General features: G+C 36.1%; 1 protein-coding gene across 3 annotated transcripts in view; it reads left to right on the top strand.

Moving 5' to 3' along the window:
• SUGCT (succinyl-CoA:glutarate-CoA transferase) overlaps positions 1-16,792 on the top strand; it is a 698,665-nt gene that overhangs the window by 662,470 nt on the left and 19,403 nt on the right. The window contains exon 14 of one of the 3 annotated variants that reach the window (XM_036918912.2): positions 12,140-12,178. The exons of the other annotated variants lie outside the window; for them this stretch is intronic. Within the exon in view, the coding sequence (XP_036774807.1) occupies positions 12,140-12,178 (39 nt within the window). The remainder of the gene's footprint in view (positions 1-12,139; positions 12,179-16,792) is intronic. 3 annotated transcript variants of the gene reach the window in all.

Raw genomic sequence — 16,792 nt, 5'->3', positions numbered from 1 at the left:
TGTAGGTGGTCTTTTTTTCTCTCTCTGGCTGCTTTAATACTCTTGTCTTCATCCTTGATCTTTGTATTTTAATTATTATGTGTCTTGGTGTTGTCCTCCTTGGGTCCCTTGTGTTGGGAGATCTGTGGGCTTCCATGGCCAGAGAGACTATTTCCTTCCCCATATTGGAGAAGTTTCAGCAATTATTTCTTCAAAGACACTTTCTATCCCTTTTTCTCTCTCTTTTTCTTCTGGTACCCCTATAATGCGTATATTGTTCCATTTAGATTGGTCACACAGTTCTCTCAGTATTCTTTCATTCCTAGAGATCCTTTTGTCTCTCTCAGTTTCTTTGTATTCCTGTTCTCTAATTTCTATTCCATTTTCTGTCTCCTCTACCTCATCTAATCTGCTTTTAAGTCCCTCCATTGTATGTTTCATTTCAGCTACTGTGTTTTTCAAGGTGTCTGTCTTCTGAATTTGTCCCTTAGCTCTTGAATATTTTTCTGTAGCTGCTTTAGCACACTTATGACTTTTATTTTGGATTCTGTTTCAGTAAGATTGGTGATTTCAGTTTCACTTAGCCCTCTTTCTGGTGTTTGAGGGTTTTGGATTCAATAAGGTTCACCTGACTTTTCACAGTCTTATTGGATAATGAGAAATATTAGGTTTGTGTAGGCAGTGCCCTTTATTGCCCAGAAGCTCTGCTTTTCAGAGCTGCCTGGCACCTGGAACAATGGTAGTGATTGCAGGTGAGCATTGCTGGTGCCTACCCTAAAGAGAGAGCTCTTTCTTGCTTCCTGGCCCACAGTGCCTTTCTACACTGTCAGGGCCAGTGAGTCACACCCACATGGAGCAGCTTCTATGTTAAGCTTCCAAGCTTCCATAGGCAGGGATCCCCTCCTTCTGGCCTGGAGCAATGGCAGGGATTGCAGGTGAACCCCACTGGTGCCTGCTGGGAGGACAGCTCTTTACTGCTTCCCGGCAGCAGTTTCCACTGTTGGACTAGTTAGCTGTGCATGCAGGGAGCAGCCTCTGCACAGAGGTAAGACTGTGTAGTTGCAGTAGGCGGGGCTGCCCTCTGATTGGCCTGGCGTGATGGCAGGGGCAGCAGCAGGTTTGCACACAGGTGCTGGTGGGGTGTAAGGAGCAGCAGCCTGCTTATCGCAGTGGAGATCCTCGGTGCTGCTTTGCCAGCTAGAGGGATGGAATGTCTGAAACCCCTGAAAGTTCCCAACCTGCTGGGCTGAGTGTGCTGGGATGATTTTGTCCACCTGTTCCTTCTCCTGAGAAGCAAGCTCTGTGTAATCTGTGCCCCTTTAGCATCCCTCTCACTGTTGGAAACTCTTTCAAAGTGCCTGCCTTTCTTTTGTTCCAGAGCAGCAGGTTGTGGGAACCTGTTCTCCACAACCAGCTGGAATCTTGGTCTCTGACCTTGCTTTTCAACCCCTCTAATCTCCAGAGCATCATACAATGTGGGTTTGGGTTTGTGCTCCTGGAGTAGATTTCTAGGGCTGGGTATTTAGCAGTCCTGGGTTTCTACCCCCTTCCCGCTCTGTTTCTCTTCCTCTTGCCAGTGAGCTGGAGTGGGGGGAGTGCTCAGGTCCCACGGTACAGTACACTGGTGGTCCGCTTTGTTACTTTACCCTTTTCTGTGATGTAGATTTTCTGCTCTCTTTTCCTAGATGTAGACTGGCTGGTGCAATCTTATTTCTGGGCACTCTTTTAGGAATAGTCGTATTTCCTGTATTCATATTATATCTGGTTTAGGGAGAAGATTTCTGCCTCACTTCTCATTCCTCTTCTTTGCTGTGTTTTTATTTAGAATGTATAGTATCCAGGTATAGTGTTCATTTTTTCAAACCTCCTCAAGGAGCCTCTTCGGATTGATTTGGAAGAATAAAATTTTTATCCTTACTCCAAGTGTAGGAATGTTGTATTCCAAGATCCTGCATTGTAACAAGAAACATTAACAACCCAAGGAGGATCCCTATTTGGAAAGCATTTACCTGCTGAATTATTTCTCTTCAGCTTGTGATATAATGTTTCCTATGTGGAAAGTAAACATTGACTTGACTGACTCCTTTTAATGACCATTTTTCTGTAGGGGAAGTCAACCCATTTAGTGCCTTGCTGTTTCAACATGTGTTCATAAGCTTATCAGTTAATTTGTCAGATTCTCTGTTTTCAAGTACCAGACTATTGTATTTTTGAAAATTAAAATCATGGACACAAACCATTTTCAAGCTGGAGAGACATTAAAAATAATTATGTCCTGCAGTGTTTCTCTAGAACCTTGCCTTTCAGAATCTTGGCACATATTACATCATTACTGTAAAGCCACCTGCTTTGAGATCAGATGCTGCAAGTTTTCCTCTATTTGTCTCTGGACTGAATAAGTCCATAAGAGATTTGGTTGTAAAACATCCCAGCTGGACAGTGGTGAAGGCAGCATTTTGGATGCTGAGTTCTCCTCTCTCATAGCCAGTTCAAATATTTTGTAAAAGAGGTGCACTTATGGAGGAGGACCATGGGAAATAACAAACTCACTAGAATTAAGTTCAGCAGGCCATCACCTTTATTATTGTTTGAAAATCAACAAAATCATTAGAAATTACTCTCAGCATTGTTTTAATATAAAATGCTACAGTTGCCGTCTGTGGGGTGCCAAGAATCTAAGTGCATCCTCAGTTCTCCAGGGCTGATGAGTTCTCTTTTATGCTGCTAAAACCTCCCTAGTCATCTTCAACTTAGAGTTGTCAGCATCTCTGCTTAGCTTTGGGAAAAGTGAAGTATGTTGCAATAAATTCAGTAAAATCTAGATTATCAGTTATTTTTATGTGGGTAAAGTAGAGAAGCATGTACTGAATACTACTATATTTGGACTGACTTGAGAATGGTTTTATCCAAATTCTGATAATTACTGGGGTGGGGGTGAATGGTCATGAGAGTTGACTATTGTCAACATTTATGTCACTTGCAATAGGAAAGATGTAGGAGGCCACATGTTTGCATCTGATACAGAACCAGCAGTGTTAATGAATTTGCCACTTGAAGTATTCAAAAGTACACTGGTGGTCCACTTCATAGAGACATTATTAGAATTAGGATACTAAACACTTCAATTAACTGGAGCAATGGGCCACAGTAGCCAGATTGCTGGGTTATTTGACCAAAAAGTCAATGCAAATAAATTGACTGGGGGGTTTGCTGGAAGACCCCTTGTGATTTTAGTCTGTAAAAATAGAGACAATGTCTAGAATAGGGGAAAAGATCAGTCTTTTATACTTTGAGCACCTGAAACATGCACTTAATTTTGGCACAACAGTTACTTGATTAAGGATGCAAGTAAATCAGAATCCAGATTGGTGTGCAGCAGTGAAGAGCCAGAGTGATGACAGGCCTAAAGCCATAGAATAATTTCAAAGAACATAAATGTTTCTTATAATTTGAAAAAGAATGAAGTAAATAATAATTATTTGCTATAGAAAAAGATGTTCAAACATGGACTAGACAGCCAGAAAATTTGAAGCATGTGACATGTGTTTTGGCACAATGAACTTAGGGTCCTTTCCAACCCTGCTCTTCTAGGAGGTCATAAATGTGTTTGTAGGAAGAAACTATCTTGTAAAATTGTGTCTTTTTTTGAATAAAAGAAGTTTTGGAACTTTGGTGTATTTTCATCAATCATCTAGATTGGGGCTGTCTAGTACTTTATTGAAGTGGTGGAAATGTTTTTTGCGTTGTCCATTATGATAGCCACTAATGACATGTGGCTACTGTGCACTGGAAATTCACTAATTCCACTGAAAAACTAGATTTTAACTTTAATTTAAATACCCACATGGGAGTGGGCAGCACAGAGCAAAATATTGCCTCTCTTTTTCATTTCACCTTGGTAGCAACTATGGAATTTGATCTTTTGTCTCATCCAGATTCACCTAAAAGATTAAAAGCAGAAAAATAAAATAAATAAAATCTGATTTCCAGAAATGTGGACTTTTAAAAATGATTCTTTGAAGCTATTTCCTAAGTTCCATATTCAAGTTCTTCAAATTTCATCTTATCAAATGAGATCTGCTACAGAGCACCTCCCCCCATTTCTTGATTGTTGAAATACCGATTGTAGAAATGAAGTTCTGTTAGTCCCTTCCTTTTAGCAGCATCCATATTTTATTGCCAGACCTTCAGAAACATTGTTTTCCATAAAGGACTGGCATTGGTTGCCCTCAGCCCAGTAAAAACTGACTTGTATGACATGGTAGGCAATCCCCAACAGGACATATTCTTATTTTGTTTCAAACGTTAAAGAAGATAAACATCATTTTGGATTTGAAACAAAGTTTATTCTTGGTTTGGTGTGAATCTTCATTAACCTATTATTAAGCCCTCTGGTTCAGGAAAATCACTTTTCTATTCCCCTCAGTTCAAGATCCGTCAAGTTAGGTTAGGGAGATAACCAAAATCTTCGGTCTGGAGGAAATCATTAGTTCCTTCCATTTTTTTTAGAAATAAAACGATTTGTAGTAAAAAATGAAAAACATTAATCATATGTAAAATGTTGCTCTTTTAATTGACTTTTTATGGCTTTTGGAAAACTGTTTTATTATGTTTTAATTATAGATTTACATGCAGTTTTATTTTATTTTATTTTTATTAAGGTATTATTGATACACTCTTATAAAGGTTTCACATGAAAAAATAATGTGGTTAATACATTCACCCATGTTATTGTGTTCCCACCTATGCCCCATTGCAACCACTGCCCAACAGTATACTAAGATACCACAGAGTCACTATTTGTCTTCTCTGTGCTACACTGTCTTCCCATGATCCCGCACACACCATGTGTGCCAATCATAATAGCCCTCAATCCCCTTCTCCCTCCCTCCCCACCCACCCTCCCCTCCCCCTCCCCCTTGGCAACTGTTAGTTCCTTCTTGGAGTCTGTGAGTCTGTTGCTGTTTTGTTCCTTCAGTTTTGGTTCACTGCTATACTCCACAAATGAGGGAAATCACTTGGTACTTGTCTTTCTCTGCCTGGCTTATTTCACTGACCATAATATCCTCCAGCTCCATCCATGCTGTTGCAAATGATAGGATTTGTTTCTTATGGCTGAATAGTATTCCATTGTGTATATGTACCACATCTTCTTTATCCATTCATTTACTGATGGACACTTAGGTTGCTTCCATATCTTGGCTATTCTAAATAGTGCTGCAATAAACATAGGGGTGCATATGTCTTTTTGAAACTGAGAAATTATATTGTTTGGGTAAATTCCTAGGAGTGAAATTTCTAGGTCAAATGGTATTTCTATTTTTAGTTTTTTGAGGAACCTCCATATTGCTTTCCACAATGGTTGAACTAGCTTACATTCCCACCAGCAGTGTAGGAGGAGGGTTCCCCTTTTTCTACATCTTCACCAGCATTTGTTGTTCTTAGTCTTTTTGATACTGGCCATCCTAACTGGTGTGAGGTGATATCTCATTGTGGTTTTTATTTGCATTTCTCTGATAAGTAGTGATGTGGAGCATCTTTTCCTGTGCCTGTTGGCCATCTGAATTTCTTCTTTGGAGAAGTGTCTGTTCATATACTCCACTTATTTTTTAATTGGGTTATTTGCTTTTTGGGTGTTGAGGCATGTGAGTTCTTTATATATTTTGGATGTTAACCCCTTGTCAGATATGTCATTTACAAATATATTCTCCCATACTGTAGGATGCCTTTTTGTTCTGTTGATGATGTTCTTTGCTGTACAGAAGCTTTTTAGTTTGATGTAGTCCCATGTGTTCATTTTTGCTTTTGCTTCCCTTGCTTGAGGAGATGCATTCAGAAAAAAGTTGCTCGTGTTTATATTCAGGAGATTTCTGCCTATGTTGTCTTCTAAGAGTTTTATGGTTTCATGACTTACATTCAGGTCTTTGATCCATTTCGAGTTTACTTTTGTGTATGGGACTAGACAATAATGCAGTTTCATTCTCTTGCATGTAACTGTCCAGTTTTGCCAATACCAGCTGTTGAAGAGGCTGTCATTTCCCCACTGTATATCCATGACTCCTTTATTGTATATTAATTGGCCATATATGCTTGGGTTTATGTCTGGGCTCTCTAGTGTGTTCCATTTGTTTATGGGTCTGCTCTTGCACCAGTGCCAAATTGTCTTGATTACAGTGGCTTTGTAGTAGAACTTGAAGTCTGGGAGGGTAATCCCCCTAGGTTTATTCTTCCTTCTCAGGGTTGCTTTGGGTATTCAAGCTCTCCTGTGGTTCCATATGAATTCTAGAACTATTTTCTCTAGTTTGTTGAAGAATGCTGTTGGTATTTTGATAGGGATTGCATTAAATCTGTAGATTGCTTTAGGCAGGATGGCCATATTGACAATAATTAATTCTTCCTATCCATTAGCATGGGATGTGTTTCCATTTATTGGTATCTTCTTTAATTTCTCTCGAGTGTCTTGTAGTTTTCAGAGTATAAGTCTTTCACTTTCTTCATTAGGTTTTTTTCTAGGTGTTTTATTCTTTTTGATGCAATTGTGAATGGAATTGTTTTCCTGATTTCTCTTTCTGCTAGTTCATCACTAGTGTATAGGAATGAAACAGATTTCTGTGTATTAACTTTGTATCCTGCAACTTTGCTGAATTCTGATATTAGATCTAGTAGTTTTGGAGTGGATTCTTTAGGGTTTTTTATGTACAATATCATGTCATCTGCAAACAGGGACAGTTTAACTTATTCTTTACCAATCTGGATGCCGTTCATTTCTTTGTGTTGTCTGATTGCTGTGGCGAAGACCTCCAGAACTATGTTGAATAAAAGTGGAGAGAGTGGGCATCCTTGTCTTGTTCCCAATCTTAAAGGAAAAGCTATCAGCTTCTTGCTGTTAAGTATGATGTTGGCTGTGGGTTTGTCATATATGGCCTTTATTACGTTGAGGTACTTACCCTCTATACCCATTTTGTTGAGAGTTTTTATTCATGAATGGATCTTGAATTTTGTCAAATGCTTTTTCAGTATATATAGAGATGATTATGTGGTTTTTATATTTCTTTTCATTGATGTGGTATATGATGTTGATGGATTTTTGAATATTGTACCATTCTTGCAACCCTGGCATAAATTCTACATGATCATGGTGGATGATCCTTTTGATGTATTTTTGAATTTGGATTGCTAATATTTTGTTGAGTATTTTTGCATCTATGCTCATCAGGGATATTGGTATGTAATTTTCTTTTTTTGTGGTGTCTTTGCCTGGTTTTGGTATTAGAGTGATGCTGGCCTCATAGAATGAGTTTGGAAGTATTCCCTTGTCTTCTACTTTTTGGAAAACATTAAGGAGAATGGGAATTAGGTCTTCACTAAATTTTTGGTAAAATTCAGCAGTAAAGCCTACTGGTCCAGGAGTTTTGTTCTTAGGTAGTTTTTTGATTATCAGTTCAGTTTTGTTGCTGGTAACTGGTCTGTTCAGATTTTCTGTTTCTTTCTGGGTCAACCTTGGAATTTTGCATTTTTCTAGAATGTTGTCCTTTTCTTCCAGGTTATCCAGTTTGTTAGCTTCCAGTTTTTCATAGTATTCTCTAATAATTCTTTGTATTTCTGTGGTGTCCGTAGTGAATTTTCCTTTCTCATTTTTTATTCTGTTTATGTGTGTAGACTCTCTTCTTTTCTTGATAAGTCTGGCTAGGGGTTTATCTATGTTGCTTATTTTCTCAAAGTGTGAGCTCTTGCTTTCATTAATTCTATTGTTATGTTCTTCTCGATTTTATTTATTTCTCCTCTAATCTTTATTATGCCCCTCCTTCTACTGACTTTGGGCCTCATTTGTTCTTCTTTTTCCCATTTCATTAATTGTGAGTTTAGACTGTTCATATGGGATTGTTCTTCTTTCCTGAAGTAGGCCTGTGTTGCAATATACTTCCTTCTTAACACAGCTTTCAGTGCATCCCACAGATTTTGCAGCATTGAATTATTGTTGTCATTTGTCTCCATATATTGCTTGATCTCTGTTTTTATTTGGTCATTGATCCATTGGTTATTTAGGAGCATGTTGTTAAGCCTCCATGTGTTTTTCATTTTATTTGCATAATTTATTTCTAGTTTCATACCTTTGTGCTCTGAGAAGTTGGCTGGTAAAATTTCAATCTTTTTGAATTTACTGAGGCTCTTTTTGTGTCCTAGTATATGATCTATTCTTGAAAATGTTCCATGTGTACTTGAGAAGAACGTGTATCCTGCTGCTTTGGGGTGGAGAGTTCTGTAGATGTCTGTTAGGTCCATCTGTTCTAATGTGTTGATCAATGTCTCTGTCTCCTTACTTATTTTTTGTCTGGTTGATCTGTCCTTTGGTGTGAGTGGAGTGCTGAAGTCTCCTAGAATGAATGCATTGCATTCTATTTTCCCTTTTTATTATGTCAGTATTTGTTTCACATATGTAGATGCTCCTATGTTGGGTGCATAGTTTGTAATGATTATATCCTCTTGTTGGATTGACTCCTTTATCATTATGTAATGAACTTCTTTGTCTCTTGTGACTTTCTTTGTTTTAAAGTCTATTTTGTCTGATACAAGTACTGCAACACCTGCTTTTTTGTCCCTATTAGTTGCATGAAATATTTTTTTCCATCCCTTCACTTTTAGTCTGTGTATGTCTTTGGGTTTGAAGTGAGTCTCTTGTAGGCAGCATATAGTTGGGTCATGTTTTTTTAATTTATTCAATGACTCTATGTCTTTTGACTGGTGCATCCAGACCATTTACATTTAGGGTGATTATCGATAGGTATGTACTTATTGCCATTGCAGGCTTTATATTCATGGTCACCAAAGGTTCAAGGGTAACTTCTTTTCTGTCTAAGAGTCTAACTTAACTCACTTAATATGTTATTACAAACACAATCTAAAGGTTCTTTTTTTACCTCCTTTTTCTTCCTCCTCCATTCTTTATATATTTGGTATCATATTCTGTACTCTTTGTCTATCCCTTTTTATTACCTCTGGTGACAGCTATATAACTTTAGGAACACTTCCATGTATAGTAGTCCCTCCAAAATACACAGTAGAGATGGTTTGTGGGAGGTAAATTCCCTCAACTTTTGCTTATCTGGAAATTGTTTAATCCCTCCTTCAAATTTAAATGATAATCTTACTGGATAGAGTATTCTTGTTTCAAGGCCCTTCTGCTTCATTGCATTAAATACATCATGCCACTCCCTTCTGGACTTTAAGGTGTCTGCTGAGAAGTCTGATGTTAGCCTGATGGGTTTTCCTTTGTATGTGATCTTATTTCTCTCTGTGGCTGCTTTTAATAGTCTGTCCTTATCCTTGATCTTTGCCATTTTAATTATTATATGTCTTGGTGTTGTCCTCTTTGGGTCCCTTGTGTTAGGAGATTTGTGCACCTCCATAGCTTGAGAGACTATCTCAGTTCCCCAATCTGGGGAAGTTTTCAGCAATTATTTCCTCAAAGACACTTTCTATCCCTTTTTCTCTCTTCTTCTTCTGGTACTCCTATAATACGAATATTGTTCCATTTGGATTGGCCACACAGTTCTCTCAGTATTCTTTCATTCCTAGAGATCTTTTTTTCTCTTTGCCTCAGCTTCTTTGTATTCCTCTTCTCTTGTTTCTATTTCATTTATTGTTTCCTACACCATATCTAATCTGCTTTTAATATCCTCCATTTTGCTCTTCAATGATTGGATCTCTGTCCTAAATTCATTCCTGAGTTCTTGAATACTTTTTACTGTACCTCTGTGAGCATGTTTATGATTTTTATTTTGAAATCTCTTTCAGGAAGATTTATTAGTTCAGTATTACTTGATCCTTTTTCTGGTCTTGATATTTTGCTTTGAACCAGGTTCCTTTGACATTTCATATTTGTATGTGGTGACCTCTAGTGCCCAAAAGCTCTGCTCTCTGGAGCTGCTTATCCCCTGAAGCAATGTTGGGGGTCGCAGGGGAGTGGTATTGGTGCCTGGGGGGAGGAAAGATCTGTTTCCTGCTTCCCAGTTGCTATGCCTATCTCCACTACCAGAACCAGTGGGCTGAACACATAGGTGTAAGCCTCTATGCTTTGCGTTGATTTACATGCAGTTTTAAGAAATAATTCTTTCTCCCAGATTCTCTCTGTGGTAACACCTTGCATATGATAATACAATATTGCAGCCAGGAAATTGACATTAATACAATCCAGTTATCTTATTCAAATTTCTTTAGTTTTTACATGACTCATGTGTGTTTAGTTCTGTGCAATTTTATAACACATGTGGGTTCGTGTGAATACCACAATGGCCAATGTACAGACAGTTCCATCAGAAGGATTCCTCATACTACTCTTTATAGGCATGGGCTCTTCCCACCTTCTATAATCCTTACCAATGTTTAATGCTCTCCATCTCTATAATTTTGTCATTTCCAGAATGTTATATAAATGAATTCATACAGTATGTAACTTCTTGATTTTGGCTTTTTTCGTTCAGCAGAATTTCCTTGAGATCCATCCAAGTGGTTACTTGTTTTAATAGTTCATTCACTTTATTGCTGAATTGTCATGTAAATGTTTGTTTAACTATTCACCTGTTGAAGGACATTTGGTTTTTTTCCAGCTTTTGCTATTACAAATAAAGCTGCTGTGAACATTTGTGAACAGATTTCTGGGTGAAAATCAATTTTCATTTCCCTTGGATAAATATCCAAGAGTACAAATGCTGGATCATTTATTAAGTACATGTACAGTTTTGAAAGAAGCTGCCATACTCTTTTCCAGAGTGACTGTAATATTTTACATTCCCACCACCAATGTATAAGTGATCCAGTTTCTCTTCATCGTCAATAGGACTCGGCACTATCACTCTTCTTTACTTTAGTCATTCTGAAGTGGTTTTAATTTACATCTCCCTTAAAGCTAATAGTATTGAAATTTTTCTCACGTGCTTATTAGCCACCTATCTATTTTCTTCAGTGAAATGTCTGTTCATGCCTTTTGCTCATTTTCTAATTAGATTGTTTGAAATTTCCTGTTTTTTATTTTTTCAGACATGTGGTTTGCAAATATTTTCTCTTGAGTCTACAGTTCATCTTTGTTCATCCTGTTAACATGCTCTTTCACAGAGAAAATGTTTTTAATTTTGAGGAGGTATAATTTATCAATTTTTCCTTTTATGAATCTTGCTTTTTTGTGTCAAGTCTAGGAACTATTTATCTAATCCTAGGTCCCAAAGATTTTTCTCCTCAGTTTTTATTCTGAGTTTCACATTTTCCACTTATTTCTGTGATCCATTTTGAGTTAATTCCTTTAAAGGGTATGTGATATAGACTGAGGTTACATTGCCTATGGATGGTCAGTTTCTCTAGCATCATTTGTTATAAAGGCTGTATTTCCTTGATTTAATTGATTTTGCACCTTTGTCAACATTAGTTGGGGATACTTGTGAGGGTTTCTGTCTGGATTCTCTATATTCCATGATCGATGTTTTCTGTTTCTATCACTCCACTGATACCTCTGTCTTGATTACTGTAGCTGTATAGTAATACTTAACATTGGGTAGAGTGATTCCTCTCATTTTCTTCTTTTTTCTTTCCAAAATGATTTTAGCTATTCTAAAATGGTTTAAATGGATTTTGTGTCTTTCCATATAAACTTTTCTTTGTATATGAAAAACAAACAAACAAAAACACAGTATCTTGGATTTTCATAGTACTTGCATGAAACATATTTATCAATTTGAGGATAATTGTCATTTTTACTATATTGAGTCTTCCAGACATGAGCAAAGTATGTCTCTTCATTTATTTATGTCTTCTGTGATTTCTTTCATCAGCATTTTATCATTTTCAGCATACTTATTCTGTACAAGATTTGCTAAGTTTAGCCTATTTCATTTTCTTTGAAGCAATTGGAAATACTGTTGTGAATGTAATTTCAGTTTTCACATTTTCCTTTTTAGTGCATAAAAATGTGATTGCCTTTTGTGTGTTTTCTTATATCCTACAACCTTGCTGAAGTCACTTCTTGCAAGTAAACCTTGCTACACGGTATTTTTTTATCTGTAGATAAATTGGGTCTTTTTTTTAACATAAACGATTATGTCATCTGCAAAAGGGACATTTTAATTTTCTTTCTGTCTTCTGTCTTCTATTTCTTTCTCTTGCCTTACAGTTGTGGCTAGAACTTACAGTCCTTTGCTGAATACGAATGGTAAGAGGAGATATCCTTGTCTTGTTCCTAATCATACAGGAAAGTAATCAGTCTTTTACCATGAAGTATGATGGTAACTGTTGGGTTTTGCAAATGTTCTTTTCCAAGTTAAGGGAATGCCCTCTATTCATACTTTGCTGTGAGTATTTTTTGCTTAATGCTTTTTCTATATCAATTGATATTGTAATATGATTTTTCTTCTTTAGCCTACTGATATGGTGGATTGAATTAATTTTCAATTGTTTAACCAGCTTTGTATAACTGGAATAAATCTCACTTGGTCATGGGACATATATATATAGATGTAGATATAGCTATTTGATATATTGCATTTTACACATTCAGTTTGCTAATATGTTGAGTATTTTTAGATTAAAGTTCATGAGAGATATTGATCTCTGGTTTTCTTTTGTGAACTATCTTTGTCTAGTTTGGGATTAGGGTAATACTAATCTCATAATGTAAGGGCAATATCCCCTTCTATACTCTAGAAACAGCTGTGTAAACTTGGTGTTAATTCTTCTTTAAGTTTGATAAAATTCTCCAATGAAACCATCTGGGTGTAGAAATTTATTCTTTGGAAGACTTAAAATTTGAATTCAATTTCTTTATATCCTAGGTGTCTTATTCTTTTTGACACTATTGTAAATGGGATTGTTTTCTTGATTTCTCTTTCTGATAGTTTATAGAAATGCAATGGAGTCTAATATATATTTTTTAATTCTACAACTTTACTGAATTCATTATTTCTAACAGCTTTTTGGTGGAGTCCTTAGGATTTTCTATATATACTATCAGGTCATTTACTGGTCATTTACTACTTCCTTTCCAATTTGGATGCCTTTTATTTCCTAATCTTGCCTAATTGTTATTACTAGACCTTCCAATACTGTGTTAAATAAAAGTGGAGGGAGTGGGCATCTTTTCCTTGTTCCTGATCTTAGAGGAAATCCTTTAATCACCAATGAATATGATATAAACTGTGGGTTCATCCTATATAGTCTTTATTATGTTGAGATACATTCCCACTGTACCCACTTTGTTGAGAGTTTTTATCATAAATGGATGCTCAATTTTGTCAGATGTTTTTTCTGCATCTATTGAGATAGTCATCTGATTTTTATCTTTCATTTTGTTAATGTGGTGTATCATGTAGATTGATTTGCAGATGGTGAAAACCATCCTTGCATCCCTAGAATAAATCACACTTGATCATGGTGTATGACCCTTTTAACACATTGTTGAATTTCATTTGCTAATATTTTGCTGAAGATTTTTGCATCTGTGTTTCTCAGGGATATTGGCCTATAATTCTTTGTGTGTGGTGTCCTTATCTGGTTTGTTTTCTGTGTAATGCTGCCCTTGTAAATTAGTTTAGAAGCATTCCCCCATCTTCCATATTTTGGAAGTGTTCAAGAAGGATAGGTACTAAACCTTCTCTGAGTATTTGGTAGAATTCACCAGTGCAGTCATAGGGTCACAGGGTCACAGGGTCACAGACTTTTGTTGTTGAGAGGTGTTTTTTTTAATTATTATTATTATTGACTCACTTTCCTTACTAGTAATCATTCTACTAAAATATTCTGTTTCTTCATAATTCTTTCTCAGAAGATTGTGTGTTTCTGAAATTTATCCATTTCTTCTAGGTTATTGAATGTGTTGGCATATAATCAATTGTTCATAGTAGGCTCTTTGATCCTTTGTATTTCTGTGGAATCAGTTGTAGCTTCTCTTTCATTTCTAATTATGTGTATTTGAAACCATTCTCTTTCTCATTTTTTTTCTTTTTGGTGTTTCTCACTTAAAGTTTGTCAGTATTGTTTATCTTTTCAAATAACTAGCTTTTAGTTTCAGTGATCTTTTCCATTGTCTTAAATCTCTATTTCATTTATATTTGTTCTGATCTTTATTATTTCCTTTTTATCAGTTTTGGGTTTTGTTCTTCTTATTCTAGTTCCTGTTGGTTTAAGGTTAGATCACTTATTTGAGATTTACCTTCTTTCTTGAGGTAGGCCCATATGCTGTCAACTTTCATCATAACTGCATTAGCTGCATCCTATAGACTTTACTATGTCATATTTCTGTTTTCATTTGTTTGCATTTTCTTATTTCTCCAATGACTCACTGGTTGTTTGGTAGCATGTTATTTAGTTTCCGCATTTTTGTGCTTTCCCATTTTTCTTAGGTAACTGATTTCTAGTTTCATACCCTTATGGTTGGAAAAGATGCTTGAAATTGCTTCAATCATCTTGAATTTATTCAGACCTGTTTAGTTGCCTAACATGTGATCTGCCCATTTCTGCCTAAGAAGAATGTATAATCTGCTTTGGGATTGATTTCTGCATTCTTTTAAGTCCATTTGGTCTAATGAATCATTTAAGTTTGATATTTCCTTATTGATTTTTGGTCTGTATGATCTATCTATTGATGTAAGTTGAGTATTACAGTCCTCATATATTATTTTATTGTTTACTGTTAATTTTTCTCTTTGTTCTGTTAATATTTGCATTATATACATTGGTGCTCCTATGTTGGTGCATATGTATTTATAGATGTTATATCTTCTTATTGGATCATCTCCATTACCATTATGTACTGCCATTCTTTGCCTATTATTACAGTCTTTGTTTTAAAGTCTGTTTTGTCTGACATGAATAAAGTTATACCGACTTTATTTTCATTTCCACTTTAGTGGAATATCTTTTCCTATCATTTCATTTTCTGTTTCTGTGTTATTCTTGCTTATAAAGTGAGTCTTTTGTAGAAAACATAAATGAGACTTGTTTTTTTAACTCATTCAGCCACTCTATATCTTTTGATTGGATAATTTAGTTTACTTACATTTAAAGTAATTATTGATAGGTATGTGCTTATTGCCATTTTATTAATTGTTTTCTGGCTGCTTTTGTTATTCCTCTATGCTCCTTTCTTGTTCTCTTCCTCTCTTCTCTTTTTGTTTGATAACTTCCTTTAGTGTTATATTTAGATTACTTTCTCTTTTTCTTTTGTGTATTTGTTGTAAGTTTTTGCTTTGTGATTATTATTTGGTTTACATGTATCACTCTATGTATATAACAATCTGTTTTAAGTTGATACCAATTTATATTTGAACACATTTTAAAACTCTACATTTTTCCTCCTGCATCATGTTTTATGTTTTTGATATCACATTTTACATCTTTTTATTTTATGCATCCTTAACTATTTTTGTAGTTTTAATTAATTTTGTATCTTTTATCTTTTGACTTTCATGCTAGCTTCATAAGTAATTAATCCACTACCTTTACTACTTTACTATATATTTACTTTTACTAGTGAGATTTTTACTTTTTTATATCTTCATGCCATTAATCAATGCCATTTTTTTCAGCTTAAAAAGTCCCTTTAACATTTCTTATAATACTGCGTCAGTGGTGATGAACTTTAGTTTTTGCTTATCTGGAAAACTCTTTATCTCCTCTAGTCTGAATGGTAATCTTGCTGTGGTTGGAAGATTTTTACTTTTCAACACTTTGAATATTTCATACCGTTCCCATCTGGCCCCCAAAGTTTCTGCTGAAAAATCCACTGCTAGTCTTATGGGTCCTTTACATGTTGTTTTTCTCTTGCTGCCTTTAAGATTCTCTTTTTAACTTTGGGCATTGTAATTTTAACATGTTTTGCTATAGATCTATTTGGGTTCATCTCATTTGGTCTGGGCTTCCCAGACCTGGGTATCTGTTTTCTCCCCCTGATTAGAGAAGTTTTCATCCATTATTTCTTTGAATAAGTTTTCCCCCCTTTCTCACTCTTTTCTACTTCTGGGATCCCTACAATGTGGATGTTATTCTACTTGATATTGTCCTAAGTTCTATTAGCCTATCTTCACTTTTTAAAATTCATCTGTTTTATTTTTGCTGCTCTGGGTTCCATTGCTTTGTCTTCCAGCTCACTTACCTGTTCTGCTTGGACCAGTCTGGTGTTGAACCCCTGTAATGTATTTCCAGCTCGTTATTGTATTTTTCACCTCGGTGACATCTGTTTGGTACTTTCTTATATTTTGTATATCTTTGTTGAAGTTCTCACTGTGTTCATCCATTATTCTTTTGAGTTCAGTGACAACCTTTATGACCATTATTTTGGACTTTTTTCAGGTAGATTACTTATCTGTGTTTCATTAGGTCTTTTCCTAAGGTTTTATCTGTTCTTTCATTTGGAGCATATTCCCCCATCTCCTCATTTTGCCTTATTTTTTGTGTTTGTCTCTATGTAATAGGTGTAGCAGCTATATCTCCCAGTCTTAAAGGAGTGGGTTTGTGTGGGAGATGACCTTTGGGGCCCAGAACTGCAATCTTCCTTGGCCCAAGAGCCAGGCACTCTGTGTGGATTGCATGTGCCTACCAGGTGTGACAATGCCATTGCTGTGGCATACAGGGTGGCCAAGGCACTCACCCAGCTGTAACATGGCTGCTGTGCAGAGGTTGGCACATGCCCAGTGGTGCTAGCAAGTTAGAGGGAGCTGCTACCAATAAGGCGCTCTCCAGCACCAGCATTAGCCTGGTAGAACAAAATTGCAAAAATGGCTCCTCTGTGCACTTCCATCTTAGGAGTGCTACAGGTTCTTGCCTGTCTAGT

This window comes from Manis pentadactyla, chromosome 7 (genome assembly GCF_030020395.1).
Source record: "Manis pentadactyla isolate mManPen7 chromosome 7, mManPen7.hap1, whole genome shotgun sequence".
Taxonomy (NCBI): Eukaryota; Metazoa; Chordata; class Mammalia; order Pholidota; family Manidae; genus Manis; species Manis pentadactyla.
The sequence above is the reverse complement of the archived record's forward strand: the minus strand, read 5'-3'. Positions and strand labels throughout refer to the sequence as shown.